Source organism: Podarcis liolepis, assembly GCF_965112155.1.
Source record: "Podarcis liolepis genome assembly, chromosome: 10".
NCBI lineage: Eukaryota > Metazoa > Chordata > Lepidosauria > Squamata > Lacertidae > Podarcis > Podarcis liolepis.
Window position 1 is genome coordinate 26477402 of NC_139562.1, and position 24923 is coordinate 26502324.

Below are 24923 nucleotides of genomic sequence, written 5' to 3' on the forward strand. Positions count from 1 at the left end.
GAGAGTGTAGAGATGTGAACAAGCTTCCCCTCCATATCAGCAGTTTGAAACCCCTTCACTTTGCACTGATATGGATGGGATAGATAGCTCTCTTTCCTTTGTCTCCATAGTTCTTCCTTCAAGTAAGGGCATTTGCGCAACAGAATATCATTATTAAATTATGTGTTCCACCAGGCTAGTGGTTTTCCCAATTAACCGGTACAATACTCATAATCCCTCTGATTAACCAATTTAAGCTTCTTATCCTAATGACACAGGGCTCTGGTTATATTCAGGGCCTGATTTCAGCCAGATTCTGATTGTTATCCTGTTGTATGCAATCACTTGATCAAATAGCTGATATGAGACTGACAGGAGCTAAAACTATGGCCCTGGCTATTTTGGGGGTACATTTCTTTGAGTCCGTTGCAGTTTGACATTGCTGACTGCAGAGTTTTGTGGAATGCACAATTAGCAAGAAATGTTATCTGAAGTTGACTTGTGATGGTGACCTTTCCTTCTTGATATTAATGCACAAAGATCTATGATCTTATAAAAACTTCTCATTAGGCAGTATGATTCAACACTTCCATTAGAAAGCTACGTAAGAGTGAACCTTAGTTTTGACTTATTTTATATACTGGCTGGGGGGGGGGGCAGGAGCCACATTAAATAGTGTTAGAGAAGCTATGCACTAACTTGATTTAGGCCAGGGGTGGGAAACCTTTCTACCCAAGGTCCAAATTCCCTTCCGGGAAACTTTCCTGGGGCCATATGCCAATGCTGAGTGGGATGAGAGGGAAAAGTGGGGAGAGCAATGAATGGAACTTGCCCCTTTGTAAGATAGGCTGCTTTGTACACTCACACACCCCTCATCCATGCCAGCAAGAGGCATGATCAGAATTCAAAGACACATTCAAATAGGATGTGAAGCAGGGCCAGGGAGGGTTGTTGCTAGGGCCAAGGAGATGCCATGGGGAGAGTCCCAAGGGCCAGACAGAGAGGACTGGGGGGCACATTTGGCCCCTGAGCCTGAGGTTCCTCACTATTTTAGGCTAATGTTTAGAACCAAACGGTCTAAGCTATGTCATGTGTTGCAGGTGCAAAAACTACCAACCACATAATTACTTCCCTCTCCTTGTTTACAACTTACCTGTATCCTGATGGCTCTGGGGGAACCAGGTAGGAGATGCTTGCTTTGGTTGTAGCCGTATGCATGTTAAAACACCCAGTTTGTCCCAGTTATGAAGTGGCACATCTAAAAGTAGCCAGCAGTTCAGCGATCAGGTTTGGATGCAACACTGAACTATGCTCCTACCCTCTCCTTCTCCAACATGGCTGCAAGATTGGAAGTATTCACTTCTGCTTTCAGTTCATCATGGTTAATAGGCGTATTCAGATATTCACCTGAATGTACAATTATTGAAAGTGTGCACAGGGAAAGGGGTGTGTACGCAAGCTCTGCCTCCATGCCCAACCTTCTCGATGTTGCATGGGGAAGATCTGCAGGAGGCTCTGTCTCATGTTTGCTTGAATGGAGCTGGGGGACTTTGCTTTAACAGGATCTCCAATCTTACAGAGAATCCAACTCACCTTCAAGTGAATGTGACTACAAGCCCTCTGCTGAATTTCCCTATGTAAAACAAGTAAGACTTCAGATTGAGCAGCGGGTGGAGCATCTACATTATGTCTGACCCCAGAACTGTGGTTCACCTTAATTCTGCTTTGCAGTCCTCATCTACATGTTTCGGTCCAAGACAGTATGGCAGAGTGTCAGAGATTATGGGAGATGTAGTTCAAAACATCTGAAGGGCACCAGGTTGGGAAAGGGTAGTTTAGAGAAAGAAGCCAATTACAGTTAGAAGTTGGCTTGTTTCTCTAAATCGTTGTTAAGACACGCCACAGTTTGTCTGGATTTAGACATGACAATAAATTGTGGTTAATTAAAAGTAGAAGCAACAGTTTCAATTGTCTTGTGGCTGTGCTAGAGGAGAAGGGATCTCACAAGCCCAAGGCTCATTTATCTTAATGTTTAACCTTAATTTAGCATTACATCTGAATAAGGCCACTCTAGCATAGTCACTGAAGAGTCATATCAAGATGTATGGTAGCCAAAACCAGTGTCTTAACCACATCTCCAGGCAGCTACTTGCTCAAGATGCTAATGATTCTCTGAACAAATGGATCCCATTCATCCGACGGCAAATTAATATCTAGATCCATTCTACCTGAGATGCAGAGATACAGGCCTCTTTTGTGTCTTAATCTGTAGTAATTGAATTGTTTTTGTTTCTGAAGTTGTACAGACCAAGACTTCCTTGAGCAAAAGCAAACAGAGTTTTGTATAGTTTAAAATAATTTAAACCGGAGTGTGATGGATCTCTCACACAGAGACTCTCACTGGCTGGCAAATTAGATTAGAAATGTAGAATCAGCCCAGAACTGTATGATTCCCCTGTAATTCCTTCTCTTAACTTTCTAGTACATTACCCAATAGAACAATAGGGATCCATAATACCTAAAAGTGAATTGTATACAGTGGTGCCTCGCAAGACGAAATTAATCCGTTCCACGAGTCTCTTCGTCTTGCGGTTTTTTCGTCTTGCGAAGCACGGCTATTAGCAGCTTAGCGGCTTAGTGGCTATTAGTGGCTTAGCGGCTATTAATGGCTTAGCGGCTTTAAGAAAAAGGAAACAAACTCGCAAGAACTCACAAGACATTTCGTCTTGCGAAGCAAGCCCATAGGGAAATTTGTCTTGCGGAACGACTCAAAAAACGGAAAACTCTTTTGTCTTGCGTGTTTTTCGTCTTGCGAGGCATTCGTCTTGCGAGGTACCACTGTATTTCTAGGTACATTCTAAACATTCCTTAGACATTTACCAGGGATTTCTTAATGAGAAAATAAATAATGACAGTAGTACACATGAAAAGAATCTCAGAATTGCAGCTGACCACAAGCTGAACATGCGTCAGCAGTGTGACATGGCTGCAAAACAATTGCTAATGCTATTCTTTTTGCTGTTTTATTAGAACTATTGTTTCCAAGTCACAAGAAATAATAGTTCCACTTTAGTCTGTACTATTGAGGCTTCATCTGGAAAATAGCATGCAGATACAGACGAATTGGAATGGGTTCAGACGACAGCAATGGAAATGGCCAGGGGATATGGAAAACAAAACAAGTTATATGATTATAGGTTGAAGGAACTATGTTAAGCCTGGAAGAGACTGTTGCTGGGGCAATAGAACATTCTTCAGATACCTGAGGGGCTGTAACACAGTTGGACAGAGATACCTGTTCTCTTGTGGCTCAAGTTGTAGTTATGTTTTCTGTATTTGGGAATCTTATAGCTGTCAGTACACCTGGAGAGCAATGGATGAGCTTCACCTTGGGAAAACCACTTTCATGACCGTGTTGTCTCCCCTGACAGGGGAACATAGATCTAATGGCCTTGGTGTTAAGAACCTCAAAGCACGGTCGGGATCAGGCTTGGATTGGCAGGATCAGACAGCAGGAAGAAACAGAGGGAAGGAAGGAGTCTGGAATTGTGGGAACCTGGGTGAGGTGATCTTTCCTTTTTGCCCTGACTTCAGCTACATTAGAAGGGGAAGCAGGGCTGCTGTCTCTCCTATCTGACCCTCCTGCGATTGAGGAGCCATAGATGAGGCTAGGGAAGGCTTTGATCAGCTGATGGGGGAGCCTGAACAGGAAATGGTGGTGTCTGAACAGAAGGGTGCAGTTTTGTTGCCTAGATCTGGATGCTGCCTTCGCAGGACCTCCCCCCCCCCCATGGAGTACACACTTGTAAACTCAATATTCCCATAAGGCAAGAGCCCTGTGAGTGAGCGTCCCATGCCTCATCTTTAAAAGCTTGGCAGGAATGGTGCAGAAACTTGTTGGGCCATCTTTTGTCACTTCTGTCCAGTTCTGAACTTCTTGCCCTGCTCCTGAACTGCTGAGTTATGACTCCTGGGCCCTATGTCAACTGTTGAGCTTGTACTGCTATTTCCCTAAAGCCACTTGCTTGTATATTTTGGGTGGGAAACAGAGGGCTTAAGTTATAGGACGGTAGATTTTGGTTGAACATTAGGAAAACCTTCAAATTGTAAGACTAGTTTGACAGTGGAACCGATTTCCTGTGTGTATGTTCTCTTACTTACTGGAGGTCTTCAACCAGAGGCTGGACAGCCATCTGTTAGGGATGCTGTAGCTCCAAATTCCCTCTATTGAGCAGTGAGTTGGTCCAGATGGCATGCAAGTCTCCCTCTAATGCGATGATCCTAATGGCAGCCGAACTTCCTCCAGGGAACACCAGCTTTCTGTCGTAGCATTACTGTGCATTGCAGAGGATTCTGGAAAATGCTCTAAGGCACACTTGGTTTATGCAAGGCCTATTTGTGCAACCTACAACATAGCTAACTCTCTCTTGCAGCTGCATGTCACAGGGGAAGATGAATAGTGATGGACAACTTGTGTTTCAGTTCAGCTGCAGTTAGCCCTCTTTGTTTTCGTCATTTTCCCCTGACATGTACAAAGGAGTGAGTATTCAGGGGTTAAATGTCTCCCAATGACTTGTGATACATCCACCATGCACAGTACATTTGGTAAACTATCCCTGGAGTTGGCAAAAGGATACACGCATGTGGCTGCCTCTTCAGATCTTGGTGTAAGGCAGTGCCTATGTTGGAAGCTGACCAGTGCACCATATGTGGTTTCATCCAGCAGCTCCTCTAGAGCTTCTCAGACTTTTCATGCAGTTTGTTAACCCAAAGCCACCTCTCTTACTCCCAGAATGAGTCAAGTCATCTCTTAGGAGCCAATTGACATGTCACCCATTAGTGGAGATGGATGCATCTGGGCTAGCAATTTAATCTGATCTCCAGATAGCTCCTGTGTCTCATGGATTTTGCTGGCGGAGAGAAGTCCCAAATACACATGTTACATCAGAAGAAAACAGGAATAGGACACAACTGTATTTGTCTCTTGCAAACAGGGAACTCTTCCAGTTTCTTGATCAGGAGCTGCAATTTGGTTTGCTTTGGGGGGGGGGGGGAATGATGTAGCTGTCACTCATTAGCCTCTGAAGCATGGGGCATAGAAAACCACCACACACTCAAGTAACTTAAAACAGCAGATGGGAGAACTCACACAGGGCAATGAAGAAGCCAGGAGGGCATACCTGGTAGCCAAACGACTAGCCCATAAAGCAAACCACCAAAACACAGTGACTTGCATAGGGTGGGTAAGTGGTAGCAAGACCTTTTGCATTGTCAGGGGAAGGAAGAAAGACATGTTTCTCATTTATTCAAATTCTGCTCCCTCAATAACATTGCAACCAAATACAAGTAGCCCCAAGTAAGGGTAGTGCATTAATCCTCATCTCCTCCATCCATGTAAACACAACATTAATTCCAAAGAAATAACGAAAATAATAATAACAACAAAATGTCCAGTGTCTGGTTTTGTGTGTGTTTCTATGTGTTGCTTGTTCGCACTCCTTGCCTACCCTCACCAAGTATTCCTATATGTAATAGTGGCTGTGAATTGAATCAGTTTCCATCCAAACAAAAGCCGTCAATATCTCCTGCTTCTCCCTACCTCAAATGGGGAGTTATTTCCTTTTAGCTCCTAATAAACTCCTTTACTGAAGCAATCTCTCAAGAGTCTGTAGCGCCCCATGGCTACTGAAGCTAAACTTGCTTGTTCCGTGACAACGTCCACTTACAGCCAAAGGTACAGAGTCTTTTTTGCAAGCAGGTGTGCTGTGGAAGAGCCAATGGTCTGTGATTTTCCCTAATAATAATAATAATAATAATAATAATAATAATAAAATGACCTGTATGTGTGCCAACACTAATACTTAAAACTTCTTCTTTTTTGAAAAATAACCCCACCCCACCAATGGTAGTCAGAAATCCACTTTGGCCACTTGTTTCATGAAAGGTGCATGAAAAAGCTCTCAAGTGGAAGCAGAGCTTAAACACTGTGGTAAAAGCACAGACCTTCTGGCATGAATGGCCAGAGCTGGAGATGAACATGGAGTGCAAAAGGGTGCAATTTGGATTGAAAGGAAGGTACATGGCCAGAGTAGGTGGCAGCGGTGAGGAGCTGGAGGAGAGTCCATCGTTGCAGCATTAGAGAAAAATGTCTGTGTGATGCCACAGAAATGCTTACACAGTAATACTGCGTATATTCAATATATAATAAACCACAAATCCTGTTATGTTAGATATAGCTCCCCTTCATCTGACAGGCAGAATTTGGTTCATCCTGCTCTATAGCATTCTTCTGTGGGTAGACAACAGCTGTTTTACAGATGCAAATTCAGTTTCTAGAAGGGACGTTCCCCCCCGTTTTGTTTTAATTCACCGGACAGTGACCTGAAGATCTTCCTTTACATATTTTAAAAAAATGTGGAATTATTAAATAGCAACATGAAAGCCTATATTTCAAAGAATATCGTTTTTGTTTTTTTGCTGTGCGATTTTAGGAACAAATGCCCACTCCCTCCACTGTTCCTGCCACCCTGGGTGCTGCCCATAGATGCAGGCACTGCTGTTCTCTGCACATTTACCCACTAAAGGCCTTAGAGAGGCGGGTGGGTGGCAGCTCATGAGCACAGTCTGGAGAGATCTTGTTCCAAATCTCTACGGTTAGAACTGCTTGATGCGTTTTTCCTTTTTTTAAAAAAAAACAAATCCCCAAAACAAAGGTGTCTCTCAGTTCCAGGCTAAAAGACTGGGCTGCACACATTCAATGGCTCCTCCTTTCAGTCTCTGTTTTCCACAGCAGTCCAAGTGGTGCTAGCTGTTGTTCTCTGCCGTGAGATATTTCAGCGCTGCAAAGCCATAGCGACGTGACATATCCTGCTGGAACTCTTCCTTGAGGGTCTTGAGACAGATACGGTATTGCTTGTTTGAGCGGAATTTGGTGATGTCAAAGCTGGGAGCATGCGGCATGTGGATCATGTAGGCGTTGGGCAGCACTGTGAATTCATACTCCTGAGAAGACATAATAATAATAATAATAATAATAATAATAATAATAATAATAATAATAATTTTTATTTATACCCCACCCTCCCTGGCCAGAGCCAGGCTCAGGGCGGCTAACACCAGTAAAATTACAGTAAAAACATAATAGGGGGAATAAACCCCAATTTAAAATACAGGTTAAAATGCAATTTAAAATGCAGCCTCATTTTAAAAGTAGCCCATAGATCAAAACCATAAGGGTAGGGAAACATAAGGGTCAGACTGAGTCCAAACCAAAGGCCAGGCGGAACAGCTCTGTCTTGCAGGCCCTGTGGAAAGATGTCAAGTCCCACAGGGCTCTAGTCTCTTGTGATAGAGCATTCCATCAACTTGGGGCCAGTACTGAAAAGGCTCTGGCCCTAGTTGAGACCAATCTAACCACCTTGCGACCTGGGACCTCCAAAATGTTGTCATTTGTGGTCCTTAAGGTCCTCCGTGGGGCATACCAGGAGAGGCGGTCTCGTAGGTACATGGGTCCTAGGCCACATAGGGCTTTAAAGGTCAAAACCAGCACCTTAAACCTGACCCTGTACTCCACTGGGAGCCAGTGTAGTTGGTAAAGCACTGGATGAATGTGATACCACAGCAAGGACCCCGTAAGGATCCTCACCGCGGCATTCTGCATCCGCTGGAGTTTCTGGGTCAGCTTCAAGGGCAGCCCTGCGTAGAGCGAGTTACAATAATCAAGACTGGAGGTGACCGTCGCATGGATTAAGAGTGAGCATCATAGCCAAGGTCTCTGAAAAAACCCTCTTCGTTCCTCGCTTTCTATCCTGACACATAAACACACACACACACACACACACACCCCAGGGTCTTCAGTAGCGCAGCTGCCCTGAAGCTGAACGTTGGAAGATTCAGGACAGACAAAACGAAGCACTTCTTCACACAGCATATGATTAAATTATGGAATCCGCTCCCAAAAGACACAGTGGTGGTCACCAACTTGGATGGCTTTAAAAGAAACTTAGATTCATAGAGGAGAAGATGTAAAGAAAAAGAAGGAACATTTTATCATATGTGGTGGGAGTGTAAAAAAGTAAAGAACTTCTGGGAAATGATATATAATGAGATGAAAAAGATGTTGAAATATACATTTTTTTAAAAAAAAACCAGAAGCATTTTTACTTGGTATTATAGGTCAGGACATTAATAGGCAAGATGTTAAATTGTTTTTATATGCAACTACTGCGGCAAGAGTATTGTTAGCCCAGAAATGGAAACAAGAAGAAATTCCGACGAAAGAAGAATGGCAGACGAAATTAATGGACTATGCAGAATTGGACAAAATGACAGGAAGGATTCGAAACCTGCTGAACCAGAGATTTACAGAAGATTGGAAGAAGTATATGAAATATTTGAAGAGCAACTGTAATCAATAAATTATGCTAGTAGGACTACAAGAAGTTTTGTAAGGAGAAATATACGAAGTGTTACAAAGTAGAAAAAGATATTGGGTATGAGTTTGAAATGTAATAGGGAAGATAAGAAATGCATGCTGAGAGATTAGATTGGAAAATTTTCAGATAGGATTGATGGAAGTCAAAAATTTGAATAAGATGTAAAAGTATGTTTAGTTACTGTTGAAAATGATAAGTTAAAAAAACTACCGTATTTTTCGCCCCATAGGACGCACCGGCCCATAGGACGCATCAAGTTTTTTGGGGGGAAATAAAGAAAAAAAATTTTATTCCCCCCCCAGGCGCTTGTGGGGCAGGCAGCGGGGAGAAGCGCTCTTCTTCCCGCCGTCAGCCTCCAAACCACTTCGGGAGACAGCGGGATGGCGGCGTTCCGCCTCCCTCTGTCCCCCGACCTTGTGGGGCTGGCGTTGGGGCTCTCTTGAAGCCTGGAGAGCGAGAGGGGTCGGTGCGCACCAACCCCTCTCGCTCTCCAGGCTTCAGTGAAAGCCTGCATTCGCCCCATAAGACGCACCCACATTTCCCCTTCATTTTTGGAGGGGAAAAAGTGCGTCTTATAGGGCGAAAAATACGGTATATAGCGTATTTTTCGCTCTATAGCACGCACCCGACCATAACACGCACGTAGTTTTTAGAGGAGGAAAATCCGTAGGCATGCCACTCGTAGGCATTCCCTCCATAACACGCACAGACATTTCCCCTTACTTTCTAGGAGGAAAAATGAGTGTTATGGTGCAAAAAATACGGTGTGTGTGTGTGTGTGTGTGTGTGTGTGTATATAAAGATTCATAGAGAAGAAGGCTATCCATGGTTAATAACAATGATGGCTACACTCTTCCTCCACTGTTGGAGGCAGTATGGATACCAGGAGGGGAGAGTTCCTGCTTGTGGGCTTCCTGTAGGCACCTGGTTGGCCACCGTGAAAAATGAAACCTCCCGATTCAGCAGTCTGTTTTATTACATTGTTATGCAATAATTATAGAGTGGAGCTGATACAGATGCAACACTGGTTTTACTTTAGTTTAGCACAGGGGTTGTCAGCCTGGTCCCTACCACCCACTAGTGGGCATTTCAGGATTCGAGGTGGGCGGTAGGGGGTTCTATGGCACAAGCTGAATCCTCCTACCACCGAGCACTGGTGGGCGGTAAGGAAATTTTACCATCAATAAAGATGCATTAGTGGGCGGTAGATATAAAAAGGTTGAGTACCCCTGGTTTAGCATTATATCTGCTCCCAATTTAAGCATGCGGATTGACTGATCAGGATTCCCATCTTAATCAAGACTCTATAAATTAGTTATGATATGCTGGCCGGCGCATATTCTGCAATAAAAACAAGTTCATACCACAACTGCACGAAATTCTGCAACTCATATTAGGCTGTTCTGCCAGTATGCTTTGTATTATGTTTTTATTATGCATAAAATAATAATAATAATAATAATAATAATAATAATAATAATAATAATAATAATAATAATAATAATAATTGCCCCTCAGATTTAACTAAATAACTGCTGGTCTAACACTAGATGTTGTTTTTTGAATTATTTTTTTTTATAATATACTTGCATATTTCCCCCGTGTAGCTCTTGTCTGTTGTCTGGTTGCTAAACCCCTTTTGGATAAGTATAATTTGCCCCAATCCACACCATGACTCTCAGTTAATAACCTCAAAAACCACGGTGGATTGGATACAAGTGCACACCTGTTTACACATGCAGATGAAGATGTGTAGTTACACTATGTATGCTGATGTAAAACTAAGGTGAAGCCTGACAAAGGAAGGGTTGAAAGAGAGGAAGGAGGAAATGCACTTTCACAAGCCTGGTACCTGATTTGCAAACTATGGTTTTCAAAAAGCTAGCATTGCGACCGCATAAAACTGCAAACGGAAGCATATGTGGGAATTCCAGTTTTGAACTCTTAGAGAATGCCAGAATAAAACTGTTAAGTTCTGCCCATTTCTTCTCTGTTTTTGGTACTGAAGTAGGAGGCAGCACATTTCTGAGCCGCATCCAAAGACATGGGGCATTAAACCTCGGGATTTTGCCATCACTAAAGAATGACAGCTGAAATGCTGCTCAAGTCACTCAGGGCTGCTATTTCAAAGAATTATAGCTTTGCAACCCAGGGCCACCTGAGCTGCTCACAAAAGCCTCCTCTCCACAGAGAACTGAACCTCCAAATTAATTGCTCTGCATTTATTGCAGGGTCTGGGTGGAAGGACTGGCATCTGAAAGGGTCTGAAATCTGTGTCTACATCAAATGTGCCAGCCTCCTAATGAAACAGTGCTAGCATAACATTATAGAATTCTTAGGGGCGGGGTTCATCCTCACTTATCACAGAAATTCAGAAAAAGGCATAACCCCTTTCCCCATCACACTCGTTCTGCTCCTGCAACCTCAGGATTAATGTTGATCACCACAAAATGACATGTAAATCCTTCCTTAAAATGTGCATCCAAACATTATTGATACATCACGGTAGGCTGAAGAGAGGGAGCCTGTATCCTTCCAGCTGTAGTTGGACTTCAGCTACCATCAATCACAGCCAGTATGGCCAATGGCCAGGGATGATGGGAGTTATAGTCCAGCAATTTCTGGAGGGCCACAGCTTCCCCACCCTGTACTATTTGTTCTGGTGTTAAAAATGAGCAGTAATGTCTTTGTAGTATTTGGTCTGGATACATTGCACATGGCAAAAGTGAATCCATATGCTTAATCAATGTTCGTTTTCTTTTAATGAAGAATTTATTATACACATATATGCTAGTTTACAGTCAGATCTACTTATTCCCAGCTCCGCTGGAGAATTTTGCAGCCTTTATGAAGATTAATGTCTCCTCCTGCATGAGGGCTATGGGCTTCATAGAATCATAGAATCATAGAATCATAGAGTTGGAAAAGACCACAAGGGCCATCGAGTCCAACCCCCTGCCAAGCAGGAAACACCATCAGAGCACTCCTGACATATGGTTGTCAAGCCTCTGCTTAAAGACCTCCAAAGTAGGAGACTCCACCACACTCCTTGGCAGCAAATTCCACTGTCGAACAGCTCTTACTGTCAGGAAGTTCTTCCTAATGTTTAGGTGGAATCTTCTTTCTTGTAGTTTGGCTCCATTGCTCCGTGTCCGCTTCTCTGGAGCAGCAGAAAACAACCTTTCTCCCTCCTCTATGTGACATCCTTTTATATATTTGAACATGGCTATCATATCACCCCTTAACCTCCTCTTCTCCAGGCTAAACATGCCCAGCTCCCTTAGCCGTTCCTCATAAGGCATCGTTTCCAGGCCTTTGACCATTTTGGTTGCCCTCCTCTGGACACGTTCCAGTTTGTCAGTGTCCTTCTTGAACTGTGGTGCCCAGAACTGGACACAGTACTCCAGGTGAGGTCTGACCAGAGCAGAATACAGTGGCACTATTACTTCCCTTGATCTAGATGCTATACTCCTATTGATGCAGCCCAGAATTGCATTGGCTTTTTTAGCTGCCGCGTCACACTGTTGGCTCATGTCAAGTTTGTGGTCAACCAAGACTCCTAGATCCTTTTCACATGTACTGCTCTCAAGCCAGGTGTCACCCATCTTGTATTTGTGCCTCTCATTTTTTTTGCCCAAGTGCAATACTTTACATTTCTCCCTGTTAAAATTCATCTTGTTTGTTTTTGCCCAGTTCTGTAATCTGTCAAGGTCGTTTTGAAGTGTGATCCTGTCCTCTGGGGTGTTAGCCACCCCTCCCAGTTTGGTGTCATCTGCAAATTTGATCAGGATGCCCTTGAGTCCATCATCCAAGTCGTTGATAAAGATGTTGAATAAGACCGGGCCCAAGACAGAACCCTGTGGCACCCCACTAGTCACTCTTCTCCAGGATGAAGAGGAACCATTGATGAGCACCCTTTGGGTTCGGTCAGTCAGCCAGTTACAAATCCACTGAGTGGTAGCATAGTCAAGACCGCATTTTACCAGCTTCTTTACAAGAATATCATGGGGCACCTTGTCAAATGCCTTGCTGAAATCAAGGTAGGCTACATCCACTGCGTTCCCTTCATCTACCAGGCTTGTAATTCTGTCAAAAAACGAGATCAGGTTAGTCTGACATGACTTATTTTTCAGAAATCCATGCTGACTATTGGTGATCACAGCATTCCTTTCTAGGTGCTCACAGAATGTTTGCTTAATGATCTGCTCCAGAATCTTCCCTGCTATTGATGTCAGACTGACTGGGCGGTAATTATTTGGGTCCTCTCTTTTCCCCTTTTTGAAAATAGGGACAACATTTGCCCTCCTCCAGTCTGCCGGGACTTCGCCTGTTCTCCAGGAATTCTCAAAGATGACTGCCAGTGGTTCTGAGATCACATCTGCCAGTTCTTTTAATACTCTTGGATGCAGTTCATCTGGCCCTGGAGACTTGAATACATCTAAACTAGCCAAATATTCTTGTACTATCTCCTTAGTTATTCTGGGCTGTGTTTCCTTTGCTGAATCATTTGCTCCAAATTCTTCAGGTCGGGCATTGTTTTCTTTATCGGAGAAGACTGAGGCAAAGAAGGCATTGAGGAGTTCAGCCCTTTCTGTGTCCCCTGTTTGCATTTCACCATCTTCTCCTCTGAGTGACCCCACTGTTTCTTTGTTCTTCCTTTTGCTACGAACATACCCATAAAAGCCTTTTTTGTTGCTTTTGACCTCTCTAGCAAGCCTGAGTTCATTCTGTGCTTTAGCTTTTCTGACTTTGTGTCTACACGTGCTGGCTATTTGTTTGAATTCCTCTTTGGTGGTTTCCCCCCTTTTCCATTTTTTGTACACATCCTTTTTTAATCTTAATTCAGTTAAAAGTTCTTTAGATAGCCACCCTGGCTTCTTTAGGCACCTTCCATGTTTCCGTCTCATTGGTATTGCCTGACGTTGTGCTTTTACTATCTCCCTCTTAACAAACTCCCAGCCATCATGAACTCCCTTTCCTTTTAGTATTGCTGTCCATGGGATCTCACCCAGCACTTCCCTAAGTTTTATGAAGTCGGCTTTCTTAAAGTCAAGAAATTGAGTCCTAGTATGCTTGGCTGCTCCTTTCCGCTGTATAGTAAACTTCAGAAGAGCATGATCACTCGCGCCTAATGATCCTTCCACATCTATCCCACTAACCAGGTCATCAACATTGGTTAGGACCAGATCTAAAATGGCTGTTCCTCTTGTTGCTTCTCCCACTTTCTGGACAATGAAGTTGTCTGCAAGGCCAGTGAGGAATCTGTTTGACCTTATGCTCTTGGCTGAGTTTGACGTCCAACAAATATCTGGGTAATTGAAGTCCCCCATTACTACTATCTCCCTTCCTTTTGCATGCTTGGCCATCTGTTCCAGGAAGGCATCATCTATGTCCTCTGTTTGGCTTGGGGATCTATAGTAAACTCCCACAATGAGGTCTCTGTTATTCTTCTCTCCCTTAATTTTGACCCAAATGCTCTCACTTTGGCTTTGAGGTTCTAAATCTTGGATCTCTTCACAGGTATACACATCCCTGACATATAACGCCACTCCTCCTCCTTTCTTGTCTGGTCTGTTTCTCTGAAATAGATTGTATCCCCCCATTATTACATTCCAATCGTGGGACTTATCCCACCAGGTTTCAGTGATGCCTATTATGTCATATTTAGTTTGCTGTACCAAGAGCTCAAGCTCATCTTGTTTATTTCCCATGCTTTGCGCATTAGTGTACAGACATTGAAGTCCATTAATCATTCCCCCGTGTCTCTTATTTAAGGATTTTTTCCTCCCACCACTAGGTCCGCGTGCTGTTTGCTCCATTTGGTCTATGACATTTGGATGATCATCTTCATCAATTGATAGACTCCTACCTTCAGGAGCACTGTCTCCCTCCCCCACATTAGTCAGTTTAAAGCCCTCCTGATGAGGTTTCCGAGATTTTTGGCAAAAACATTTCTCCCAACCGTTGTGAGGTACAGCCCATCACTTGCCAGAAGTCCATCTTCAAGAAACTGCAGTCCGTGATCTAAGAATCCAAACCGTTCCTGTTTACACCATTTGCGAAGCCAGCTGTTCACTTCCACTATTTTCCCCTCTCTCCCTGGGCCACGTCGTTCAACTGGGAGGACAGACGAGATGACAATTTGTGCATTTAGTTGCTTCAATTTCCTGCCAAGAGCCTCGTAGTCTCTTTTGATCTTCTGGAGGCTATTGCTTGCAGTGTCATTGGTTCCCACATGAACCAAGAGGAAGGGGTATTTGTCAGTGGGTTTTATGATTCCTTGCAGTCGTTCAGTTACATCTTGGATCTTAGCCCCGGGGAGACAGCACACTTCCCGAGACATCTTGTCAGGCCCACAGATCACTGCTTCTGTTCCCCTCAGTAGGGAATCCCCTATCACCACTACACGCCTCCTCTTGGGTTTGGTCGGGGTTCTTCCGTGAGCTGTCCGTTCTAAGGTCGCCTGCACATTCCCTGAGGACTGACTTTGCTGCTCGTCTTCATATACCTGATCGACTGTAATGAGGGAGAGATCCTCAAATGGAGTCTGCTCTTCGTCTTCCATGCTAGAGGAGAGGACCTCAAAGCGATTGTGTATTTCTAAACAATCAGAGTGAACCCTGGGCCTCCTACTTCTTTGAGTCACGTTTCTCCATATATCTGGCTCCTGTGTTGGTGAACTATCCTCCTTCTCAGGGGAGTCCCCTGTCTCCTCCTTGGTGGGGACGGTGTGCTCTGTTGCTTCCAAGAAGAGCTCCAGCTCTTCATCTGTTCAACTGTCATCAACATCCTCCTCGGCTGCCCTTTCATCCATCCTCTTTATTCAGCAGTGTTGCTGTTACACCTCATCAACCCCATCCTCTCTAGGAGCAGTTATTTCTCTCCATTGCTTATATATCTTATGGCAAGAAGAAAGCTATTCCATGATAAAAAACCCCCACACCTTATATCTTAGGAATCTCAAGCTTAAACCCATTGACAATTTTGGAGCCTATTCAAAGGCAAAGAATCTGCCTGTTCTTGGCCGATTTAGACTATGGATACTTCTACACAAGAGTCTTTTAGAGCTGCTGAAGTGTTGCTTTCCTACAATCCACCAGAAGAAAAATTATAAGTGCATCTTCAAAGCATTTAATACAGTGTTATATTACCTGGCGTTGTCCATTTCCATGGCCAAGGCCTTTTTGTAATGCATATGCCAATCAGCAAAAGTTCCTCACAACTTCAGTTAGAAGCTTTGTTCTTGCAACTTCTGCCTTTAATTCACGGATGGGGAGCTTGTGGTTCTCCAGATATTGTTGGACTACAGCTCCCAATATCTCTGACCATTGGCAATACTGGCAGGGACAAATGGAGTTGAGAGTCCAGCAGCATCTGGAAGACCACAGGTTCCCTATTCCTAATCTAATTCCTTTCTGTTCAAGAGGCATGGCATTAGGGATGAATTGTCTGTAACCAGACCTTTAATTGGTTCTTGAACTCCAATGGGGGACTTTAAGTATAGGTTTTATCTCATTTTTCTTTCCTTTTTAAAAAAGCAAAATAGCCTCCTTTCATAATAATAATAAGAAAGGTGACAGTGAGGGCAGATCAGTAATTCGCTGCCTCAGCAGGAACTAGAATTCACTAATTAAAGGACAATGAAAAGGGATTTCATCAACAGTAATGCACCACACTGAACTGGAAACAATTATAGACAGAAGCCACAAAGAGGAAGTTTCTAATTAAAGGCACAGTAGTCTTGAAAAATATATATCCAGTAATGTGATGCTAGGCTACACTGAACAGGCTGAATATGCAGTTGTGGGGAAATTGCATAAAGCAGGTCTGGAGGAAAGCAATACAACAGAAAAAATCAGGAATGCAGTAAGTAGGCTGAGAACAACACTGTCAGAGTTGAGTGAGTGGACAGAGTTTGGCAAATCCAGGTAGCTGCAAAAAGGAGATGGTTAACCCCATGTGGAAGGTTTTCAATTTCTCTGTTGTCCTAGAGCAGTAGTTTTCTCCAAAAAGCTTCCTGAACCATAGTTCAGTGGTAGAGCAAAAAAGGTACATGCAAAATTCCCACATTGTTAATATGAATCCTAGAAAGCCATGGTCAACTCATATAGATAGTACTAAACTAGATGGACTAGTGGGGCCTGACTTAGTAGAATACATCTTTCTGTGCTCCTGCTACTTTTCCCAGGTATGGGCATAGAATGTAGAGTGGGAGCTCCAAGGTTGCCATGTGACTCCAGAAACAAACTTTCAAATATGCTGTGATTAAACAGAAGATGTGCCCTCACTGACTAAAAGACCAAATTGCCATCCAAGACAAAGACTCCTTGAACAAGGCTGTTACATGTCAACATTAGGAGGGTAAATTTTGACAAGAAGGATGCTTAGGTAAAGGACGTTCTCCTGTATTTAATAATAGGTCAGTTAGCAAAGCACAGGGCCTTATAGATTGACAGATTATGGAACAAGATGACATATTTACAGGCAAGATCAAAATTGACCTTCTCTGATAACAATCACCCAGGCTGGCAGAGATCTGAAACTGCTGAGGAATAGCAAGTGGGAAGGGAAGTAAAATAAATCATAAAACCAGGTCTGGGGTTTATAGGGGCCAGACTGATTTCAATACCTGATAACCAAGGGCAGCATTAGCAAAAGTAAACATGTGTCACTTTGCAGTGTTTGGTGGAGAACCAGGTTGGCTTCTCGGAACCCACCATTCTTTACATTGCAACTTAAGAAATTCCCATGTGGGATTTCCCAGTCTCCCTCTTCAATAGCTTTGGGAGCTTAAGCAGTAAGAAGCAAATAGCAGTAAAAATAGAAGCAATCCAGAAAACTATCAGTATTCCCTGACCTGTCTTGGCAAACTGCTTTGCCATGAGAGAAACATGGATGTTGCTTGTGGATCTGAACTCCAGCTTTAAAATGTTAGGTGCAAATTTAAACAAGGTGACTATGGTTTACCCCCCCTTTTTTGGGGCAAGTGGGAGGCGGGGAGTGACTGTCTGCACTATGCATTGCTTGGCACAAACAGCAATTTTTGTTTGTGTGGAGAGTGCCTCTTTCTTTTTTTATTTTGGCGGGAGGTTAATTCCTCTCCCCAAACAACAACTTTTACACTGTAAAGAGAATTAAGACGAAAAGTTAGTGCAGCATTATTCTTAATGGCAAAGAGCTATGCTACATGGACACGATGTATTTGTTGCTGGACAGCATGACTTCATGGGGTCTGAATGTTTCCCCCTAACAGAAGAGCTCCTCACACATCCTAATGGCAGAACAGAACAAGGAGAACAAATTCAGACTTGCAGTAAACCAAAAGTTCAGAAGCGATCTGATAGGTAGTCTTAAAGCAACTGAGGTGGTGTATCTCCACACAACATCTCTGAGCACAGTTGCATTAGGACTAGCATCCAACAGGAACAAGCGATAAGGAGAGATTGTAATGTGTCTCCTGTCAACAATGATGATTAGTTACCTTTTAGCTGTGACAGCTTATGTAAAGCTCACATCTCTTATTTCCAGTGAATTCCAAGCAAGAATGTTCCTTCAGTAACAGCAATGGGAAACTTGTGGCCCCACGAATATTCCTGGACTGCAACTCCCAACTTCCATGAGCATTAGCAATGCTGGCTGGAGCCAATGAGAGTTGGAATTCAACAACATCTGGAGGGCCACAGGTTCCCCAGCCCTGATCAACAGTTTGTACTACAACCTGGAGAGGAGCAGGCCTCTTTTAAACTGTCTGCACATACATGCCATATTGGAACAAAGATTTCCTCCTCACCTGTGCATCCAATTCCATGATGTGGGCAACTTTGTTCCAGCCAAATCCGACAAATCTTCTGTCATACTCTGGACAGTCCTGCCTTACCACGACATATGGCTCAAAATCTGCTTCCCATTCAACTCGATATGGTGTGGTGGCTGTTCGCCACTTGGCAAAATTGGTTGGTGCATGCCCTTTTGTCCAGACATGATACCTTGAACAGATGTAAAATCATTGGTCAGACAATTCACTGAAATGGGGCAAACGCTGGAAACTACCTTACCTTGACTGCTCATGGAATAGCTGGAAACATGGACATTAGCGCTATAGCATCGAGCACATGGTTCCAATGAGCAAAAGGCAAACCATGACTGACTAGGGGAGCATTCTTGAACTATGACACTTCATTTCCGTATTTTAAAGTAATTCCAGTCCTGGAACATAGCTATGAGATGTTGACTTTGAGATAAAGCAACTGAAAATGAGCTAACATATTGTTCCTAGTGATGATAAGGGCTTGTTTTTCATTCTGCAGCTTGTTTCCAAGGCATGCGGAATTCTGAAGTGGCACTTCTTTGATATCATGACAGAAATTCAGATCGATAAACACATTAAACAAAGCCTTGATAAATACTTTCAGTGCCATCACAGTTCTCATTTTGTTGCTATGTGCCATCTACACAATTCCATCTAAGACAATCAATTCAATTTACAGGAAGGCATCCTTTTATATTTTCTTAATCTTATTCACGTCACAGCAAGGCCTATTCAAGCACAGCTTGAGCTCACCCTATTAAGACAACGATCAATAATTTTCTCTTGCACTTGTGCCTTTCCTGAAATCACTGACATGGGCCCTCGCCACATGATTATTGATTAAACTAAGAAATAATTACATCACAGGCAGCATGTATTACAGTGCGCTCAAATGTTTATCATAAGAACCAGTGCAGTCAAGTCAACTTGACATGTTCCTGTCAGACATCTCAGTTCACCCACAAACTCTCTGAAAATGTTGGGCTTGACATGGAGGTTCGGCTTAACCTAGGAATCCTTGGGATATTTTGCATGTTCCACAGAACTAGCTAGGGAGTAAGCACAGATGAGTTTTGCTAGGATCTGAAGAAACAGCAAAAACAAATTTCAACAAAGCAAACTCCTAGTTGTATAGATACCAAACCATCCAGACATTTTCCAGAAGATATCCAGAATCTGTGCACTAAAAATAATTGTCCTTGCCTTTTCATGGAGATGGTTCATGGAGATGCTTTTTTCTGGGTGTGAAATATTGGAAAAATATGACAGGAAAAATCGCTTTCTTGTTTTCTGGGACTACAATGTTCATCTATATGGAGTGGTCACACATGAAGCTTTGGACATTGTGGAGGACCAGCAGGGACTGACCCACGGCCCTCTGCTTTTCCTCCCTGAAAGGAGGCAGGATCATGGCCCTCTTCAACAGGGCTTACTGGTGGAGAAGGCTAGGATGCAAGCCTGAAGCCAGACAAGACATCCAATTCTCCCCTGTTCAGTGTGACTTTAGAAAGCAGATAAGGAACAGCTGGGGAGAGACACAGCTGCTGACAGTGGGCCTTCAAAGTACCTTATAACTGAGGAGGAAGGGAAGAGGCAGAGAATTCCAGACTGGAATTGCAGCTGAGCCAAAGTAGGAAGAAGCTTGAGGGGCTGACAAGTCACACCTCACTAGTGCCCCAATTTGCCAGATTGTATTCAGTGTGGAAACAGAGTATGATGTCGCACCCTGTCCCTAATAAACTGCTGTGAACTGAATAATCCAGTGGTTGGAGCTATGCAAAGAAAGGGGGCCTCAACCAGGGCCTTTTGATGTACTCCTGCTCATGTAAGCCTAACAGACATGGGTAGAATCTACACACATATAAAAAAGTGAAAATGCTTTTAAAAAGTTTTAAATATATATATATATTGAATTTGCCATAGCTCACAATTGCCATCTAGTGTCACATTTGTATAATGCACTTTACAACACACTTAAAATGCTTTATTAGCAGTTGTATAGCTGAGTCCATGGACAGGCCATTGTTGCTATACATGAGAATCAGAACAAAAGACTCTACTTAGTACATAAGCTCCCTGGGATGAGGGAGTGTGTTGAATAATAAGAAAACACTCTACAGTGCCTCTCCAGGTGTCTTAGCTCCAGACAGCATAGTTACAACTCCTTCAATAGCATAAACAGCACTGATGTACTTGTAACCATGGAAAAGGGAGAATGTGCCACCCCAGCATGAATGTGATGCATGTAGTTTGGTAGCAACTTAGTATGTGGACCTAGGAGCAGCAGCAACACACTTGGTTGGACTTTCATTGTGCTGAAGAGCCTAACCACCTGGATGTCCCCTTTAGCAGGCCAAAGCTTAATAGCTTGACTCTTCCTGCCGCAAGGGAGCTGGTCACTTTTAATATGAATGGCTTGGTACAAAAGGCAGAATGGAGTCATGCATTAATCTCCAGTTATGAAATTCTTAGAATAGCCAGGCAACCACAGAATTTGCTGAGAAGTGGACTGAAAGGGTGGGGAGGAATTTACAAGGGAGAAGTACTTTATATTTCTCTGCTGCCCAAAGGCAGGAAAGGTCATGAATTTGGGAAAGAGGTGACAAAAGCAATTTCACTGAGGGAAAGATTGCAATCTAGCACTTGGTGAGAGGGTTTGGGATGCTGCAGGCATGATCAGCAATCATTGTCACGGAAGCCCTCCCTCATCAACTTGGCCTCAATGGCTACTAATGACTTATTAAGCCAACCTGAAAATAGAGGTGGAAATTGTCAGCTGCTTTTCGGGCAGGGTGGGTGTGGGTGAATAGAACTTGGAAGAATTAGACAGGCCAATAAAAGTAGGAGAACTAACTATGCAATGATGGTAATAGCACAGAAGCCCAGCCCACCTTTGTTCTCTGTTGTTAATTAGAAAAAAGAGGCAAGCCCCTAATGGGAAAATAAATGCTATGCAAGCGGAAAATTTGATTGATGAGGGATCATAAAAGTGAGGTCAACACTTAGAGGTTTTATTTCCCAGTAGATTTCTTTTTAGCTAGAAAAGATTCAGTTATTTTCCTAATTACAAAAAAAAATCTGTTAAATTATTACACAATTTAGGAAACAGAAGAGGCAAGAATATTTTTGGCACGCACTATGTTCTTTTGTGGGACATGGGTGGCACTGTGGGTTAAACCACAGAGCCTAGGACTTGCTGATCAGAAGGTCGGTGGTTTGAATCCCCAAAACCGGGTGAACTGTTGCTCGGTCCCTGCTCCTGACAACCTAGCAGTTCGAAAGCATGTCAAAGTGCAAGTAGATAAATAGGTACCGCTCCGGCAGGAAGGTAAACGGCGTTTCCGTGCGCTGCTCTGGTTCGCCAGAAGCAGCTTAGTCATGCTGGCCACATGACCTGGAAGCTGTACGCCGGTTCCCTCAGCCAATAAAGTGAGATGAGCGCCGCAACCCCAGAGTCGGCCACGACTGGACCTAATGGTCAGGGGTCCCTTTACCTTTTATGTTATTTTGTATCAACACACAATGTTACTCCTCACATTCATCAATTGTTCAGTTTGGAATTGTTAAGTGCTTGAAGACGAAGCTATGTGAAATGGGAGCACTCCACTGAACACTAAGACCAGGAAGCTGTCGTGTATGTCGGCAAGGCTTGAAAAGGCCCCATCATCAAAAATGGGTTAGAATATGCACACCCTCCTAATAAGGGGTCAAGAATATTCTAGGTCTTTTATGTAGGACTCAACAGGAACCATCAAAAGAGGACTCTTAATTATTGTGCCTTTGCCAGAGGAACTATTTAAAGAATTTATGTTTTAAAGAATTTAAAGCCCCGAGTCCTGAGCAGTCCCAAGCAGCTGTTGAAGTCTCCCTGAGCGATCAACTTGGGAGTCCTCAACACTAAGGCCAAGGCCACCTGCAAAAACTCTGGATGGGAGGCTTCAGGATAGTGGGGTGGGTGGTACACAAATTGGTGATAGCATTCCACATTTGCCCCAAGTGACAAACATAAGATACACATACTCCAAATCAGTACCCACCTGGCTGGAGGCCTGGAGAGGGATACAGAATTCCCAAGGATGACAGCAATCTCCCCTCCCTGATACTCCAGCCTCTGTTGCTGTTGTCCTAAATTCCCATGCAGGCACAGCTGGGAGAGACTAACTCATCCCATTGCCTGGTCCCAGTAATGCAAACCAGGCAAAACCCCTCATTCATTTTTTAAATGATGGAAGTATGAGATTTTGTATCAACCTAACTGGCAAGGTACAGTGCTGGCAAATGCTAAAGCTCCATATTCAGTACAATTTATGCAGCTCCATATGGCTTGGACCTTTCATGCTTGTGTACATCTCATTCTGTATATACTCCACTGAAATCACTAAGGCTGAGTGATCTTCACAGTCTTACCAAGTTTGAACAAGAAAAACACAAAGGCATTCCCAGGGGTCATTGTGCAATTGTTATGGACTCCCTCGTCTGGAGAACCTCCTATATTGCAGAAAAAGGGATGAGTTTTGGTGGTTGAGATGAAGCAATAAAAAGGGTGGGGAAGCTATAGCCTCCAGTCAGCATAGCCAATGACAATAAAGGATAAGCCTTGTAGTCCAGCTAGGGAGGGTCACAGGCTCCCCACCCCTGCAATAAAGCATTGGAGTGAGTTTTCACAAACTTTTATATGTTTTTAACAAAACCTTAGTATTCCCTGACTGTGGGTGAGTAGGTGGGTGTTGTTTTTAAAAAGATGAATGCAATACCTGAATGTGAAGAGGGTCCCCATGTCCAACATAGACAACAGCTCTGCTTTTGACTTGGGAAAAGAGAGGCGATAGCGAAGGGTCTCAAAAGCAGGTACAATGAGAGCCTTTTTTGTATTGGCTAAGTCCAGTTGGACAACAGATTTCCTGGAGGAGAAAAATGAAAAGAAAAAACCAAAACCAATTAGCAAAATTTTTAATTAGCTTTTTAAAGACTTACCTGAACAAATACAGTTGAGAGGTATTAGCTCCCAGTGAGTACATTGCATTTGTTATAGTCACCCATTGTCTAAACTGCAAGTTCTCATTTGCAGTTGGAGCTTTTGCAGATAAGTGGTGGAAAAAAGGCATCACCGGAGGCATGTACTTCCAATTCTCCAGGCTCCCCTGTTATGGCCAAAACGTGGTTTCCATATTTCCCCTGTGAAGAGGTGCACAGCTTCTGCTCTGCCACACAGCTCATATGCACTAGCAAAATCACTGCTCAAAGAGGAAATGTTAGGAAGACTAATAATTTTGCCATTGGGATTTTTAAACGTACACAATTTGTCAGTTGCTGAGGTTTGCGGAAGTCACGTTAGAAACAAACAAGCATTAGTGTTCAACATTCCTATACTCTAACAATTCCTGAGTTATTTCTGCAAGACTTACTTTGTACAGTTTTCTTTCCCAGTCAGAGAGGGGGTGGAGATTACCAATCAAACTTTATTTTGTACATTAACTGGAGCTCACTGAGCTGTTATTTCATGCCTGAGGTCATACATTGTGAGATGATTCTCCACTGCTTTGAGTCTGAGCTCAAACCCCATAGTCTGGATATCTTTAAACCTGTGACTCTCCAGATGTTGCTGGACTCTTCCATCAGCCCCAGCCACCATGGCCAATGGTCAGGAATGATGGAAGCTGTAGTCCAACAATGTCTGGAAGATCACAGATTCTTCATTCCTGCTTGAAGACTTTTGTCCTGTTTCTCTTCAGATTCTTCAAAGAAGACAGGCCTGCTAGTGGGATATTAATTGCAACAGCTGGAAAAGAAACCTTCACTCAGGGAGGTCGATTGTGGGGGCAGACAGCATGGGTTGCCTATCACTTTCTTGTATACTTTTGAACATCTCATGGTCTTCTTCAGGGTACTGGAGACAAGAAGTCAAACAGATAAACAACTACACAACTTTCCGAAGACATCTGAAGGCAGCTCTGTATCAAGAAGTTTTAAGTGTTTGACATTTTGCTGTTTATTATGTTGGAAGATGGGTGGAGTATAAATAAAAAATGCTTGTTATCAAACACATGCTCAACAACTGAGTTATTTCTTCTTGAATGGCCATTCAAATGTCTCCTGCAGATTGGGATATTTTATTTTATTCATTATGTTTATATTCTACCTTTCCTTCAGGATGGCACATATGGTTCTTTCTCTCCCCATTGTATGTTCACAGCAACCCTGTGAGGTAGGCAGGGGTAATGTGTCCCATTTTGCCACCTGAGGCAAAATGGGAATGTGTTACAGCACCACTTCCCTTACCTGGGTTCTGCAGCGTCACCCATTGAAGTGGTGGTGGCAGCAGTGGCAGCTTCTGGTGAAATCTCACTGAAATGTTGCAAGATCTTGCTGAATTCTCATGAGATCTTGTGTGTGTTGCGATATCTTGCAAGATTTCAGTGAGCTCTCCCTGCTGCCAGCAGTGGCTAGGTGTCTTGCAGGGGAACTGCCTCTTGGGTTTCCACCACCCAAAGTAGCTACCTCACTCTGCCTCGTGAGTGTGCAGCCCTGGAGGTAGGTTAAGTTGAGAGAAAAGGAGTGTGACAGGCCCAAGATCACCTACTGAGCCTCATGGCTGAGTGGAGATTTGAAACCAGGTCACCCCAATCTTAGTCCAACATTTTAACCAGTACACCACATATATTACATTATAGACACATATTCTGCTCACACAGGTGGCTGAC

The 24923-nt window shown here is 43.4% G+C and overlaps 2 protein-coding genes across 2 annotated transcripts in view; one reads left to right on the forward strand and one right to left on the reverse strand.

The window, feature by feature from the left end:
- Positions 1-24265, forward strand: part of LOC310687292 (protein HP-25 homolog 2-like) — a 54100-nt gene extending 29835 nt beyond the window's left edge. Inside the window, exon 3 of the mRNA XM_083462245.1 lies at positions 23955-24265. Coding sequence (XP_083318371.1) covers positions 23955-23992 — 38 coding nt within the window. The 3' untranslated portion in view covers positions 23993-24265. The remainder of the gene's footprint in view (positions 1-23954) is intronic.
- The window catches only part of LARGE1 (LARGE xylosyl- and glucuronyltransferase 1), a 317228-nt gene continuing 297572 nt past the window's right edge, over positions 5268-24923 (reverse strand). Inside the window, exons 13-15 of the mRNA XM_083462155.1 lie at positions 22977-23123; positions 18205-18400; positions 5268-6981 (exon numbers count right to left, since the gene is read on the reverse strand). Coding sequence (XP_083318281.1) covers positions 6784-6981; positions 18205-18400; positions 22977-23123 — 541 coding nt within the window. The 3' untranslated portion in view covers positions 5268-6783. The remainder of the gene's footprint in view (positions 6982-18204; positions 18401-22976; positions 23124-24923) is intronic.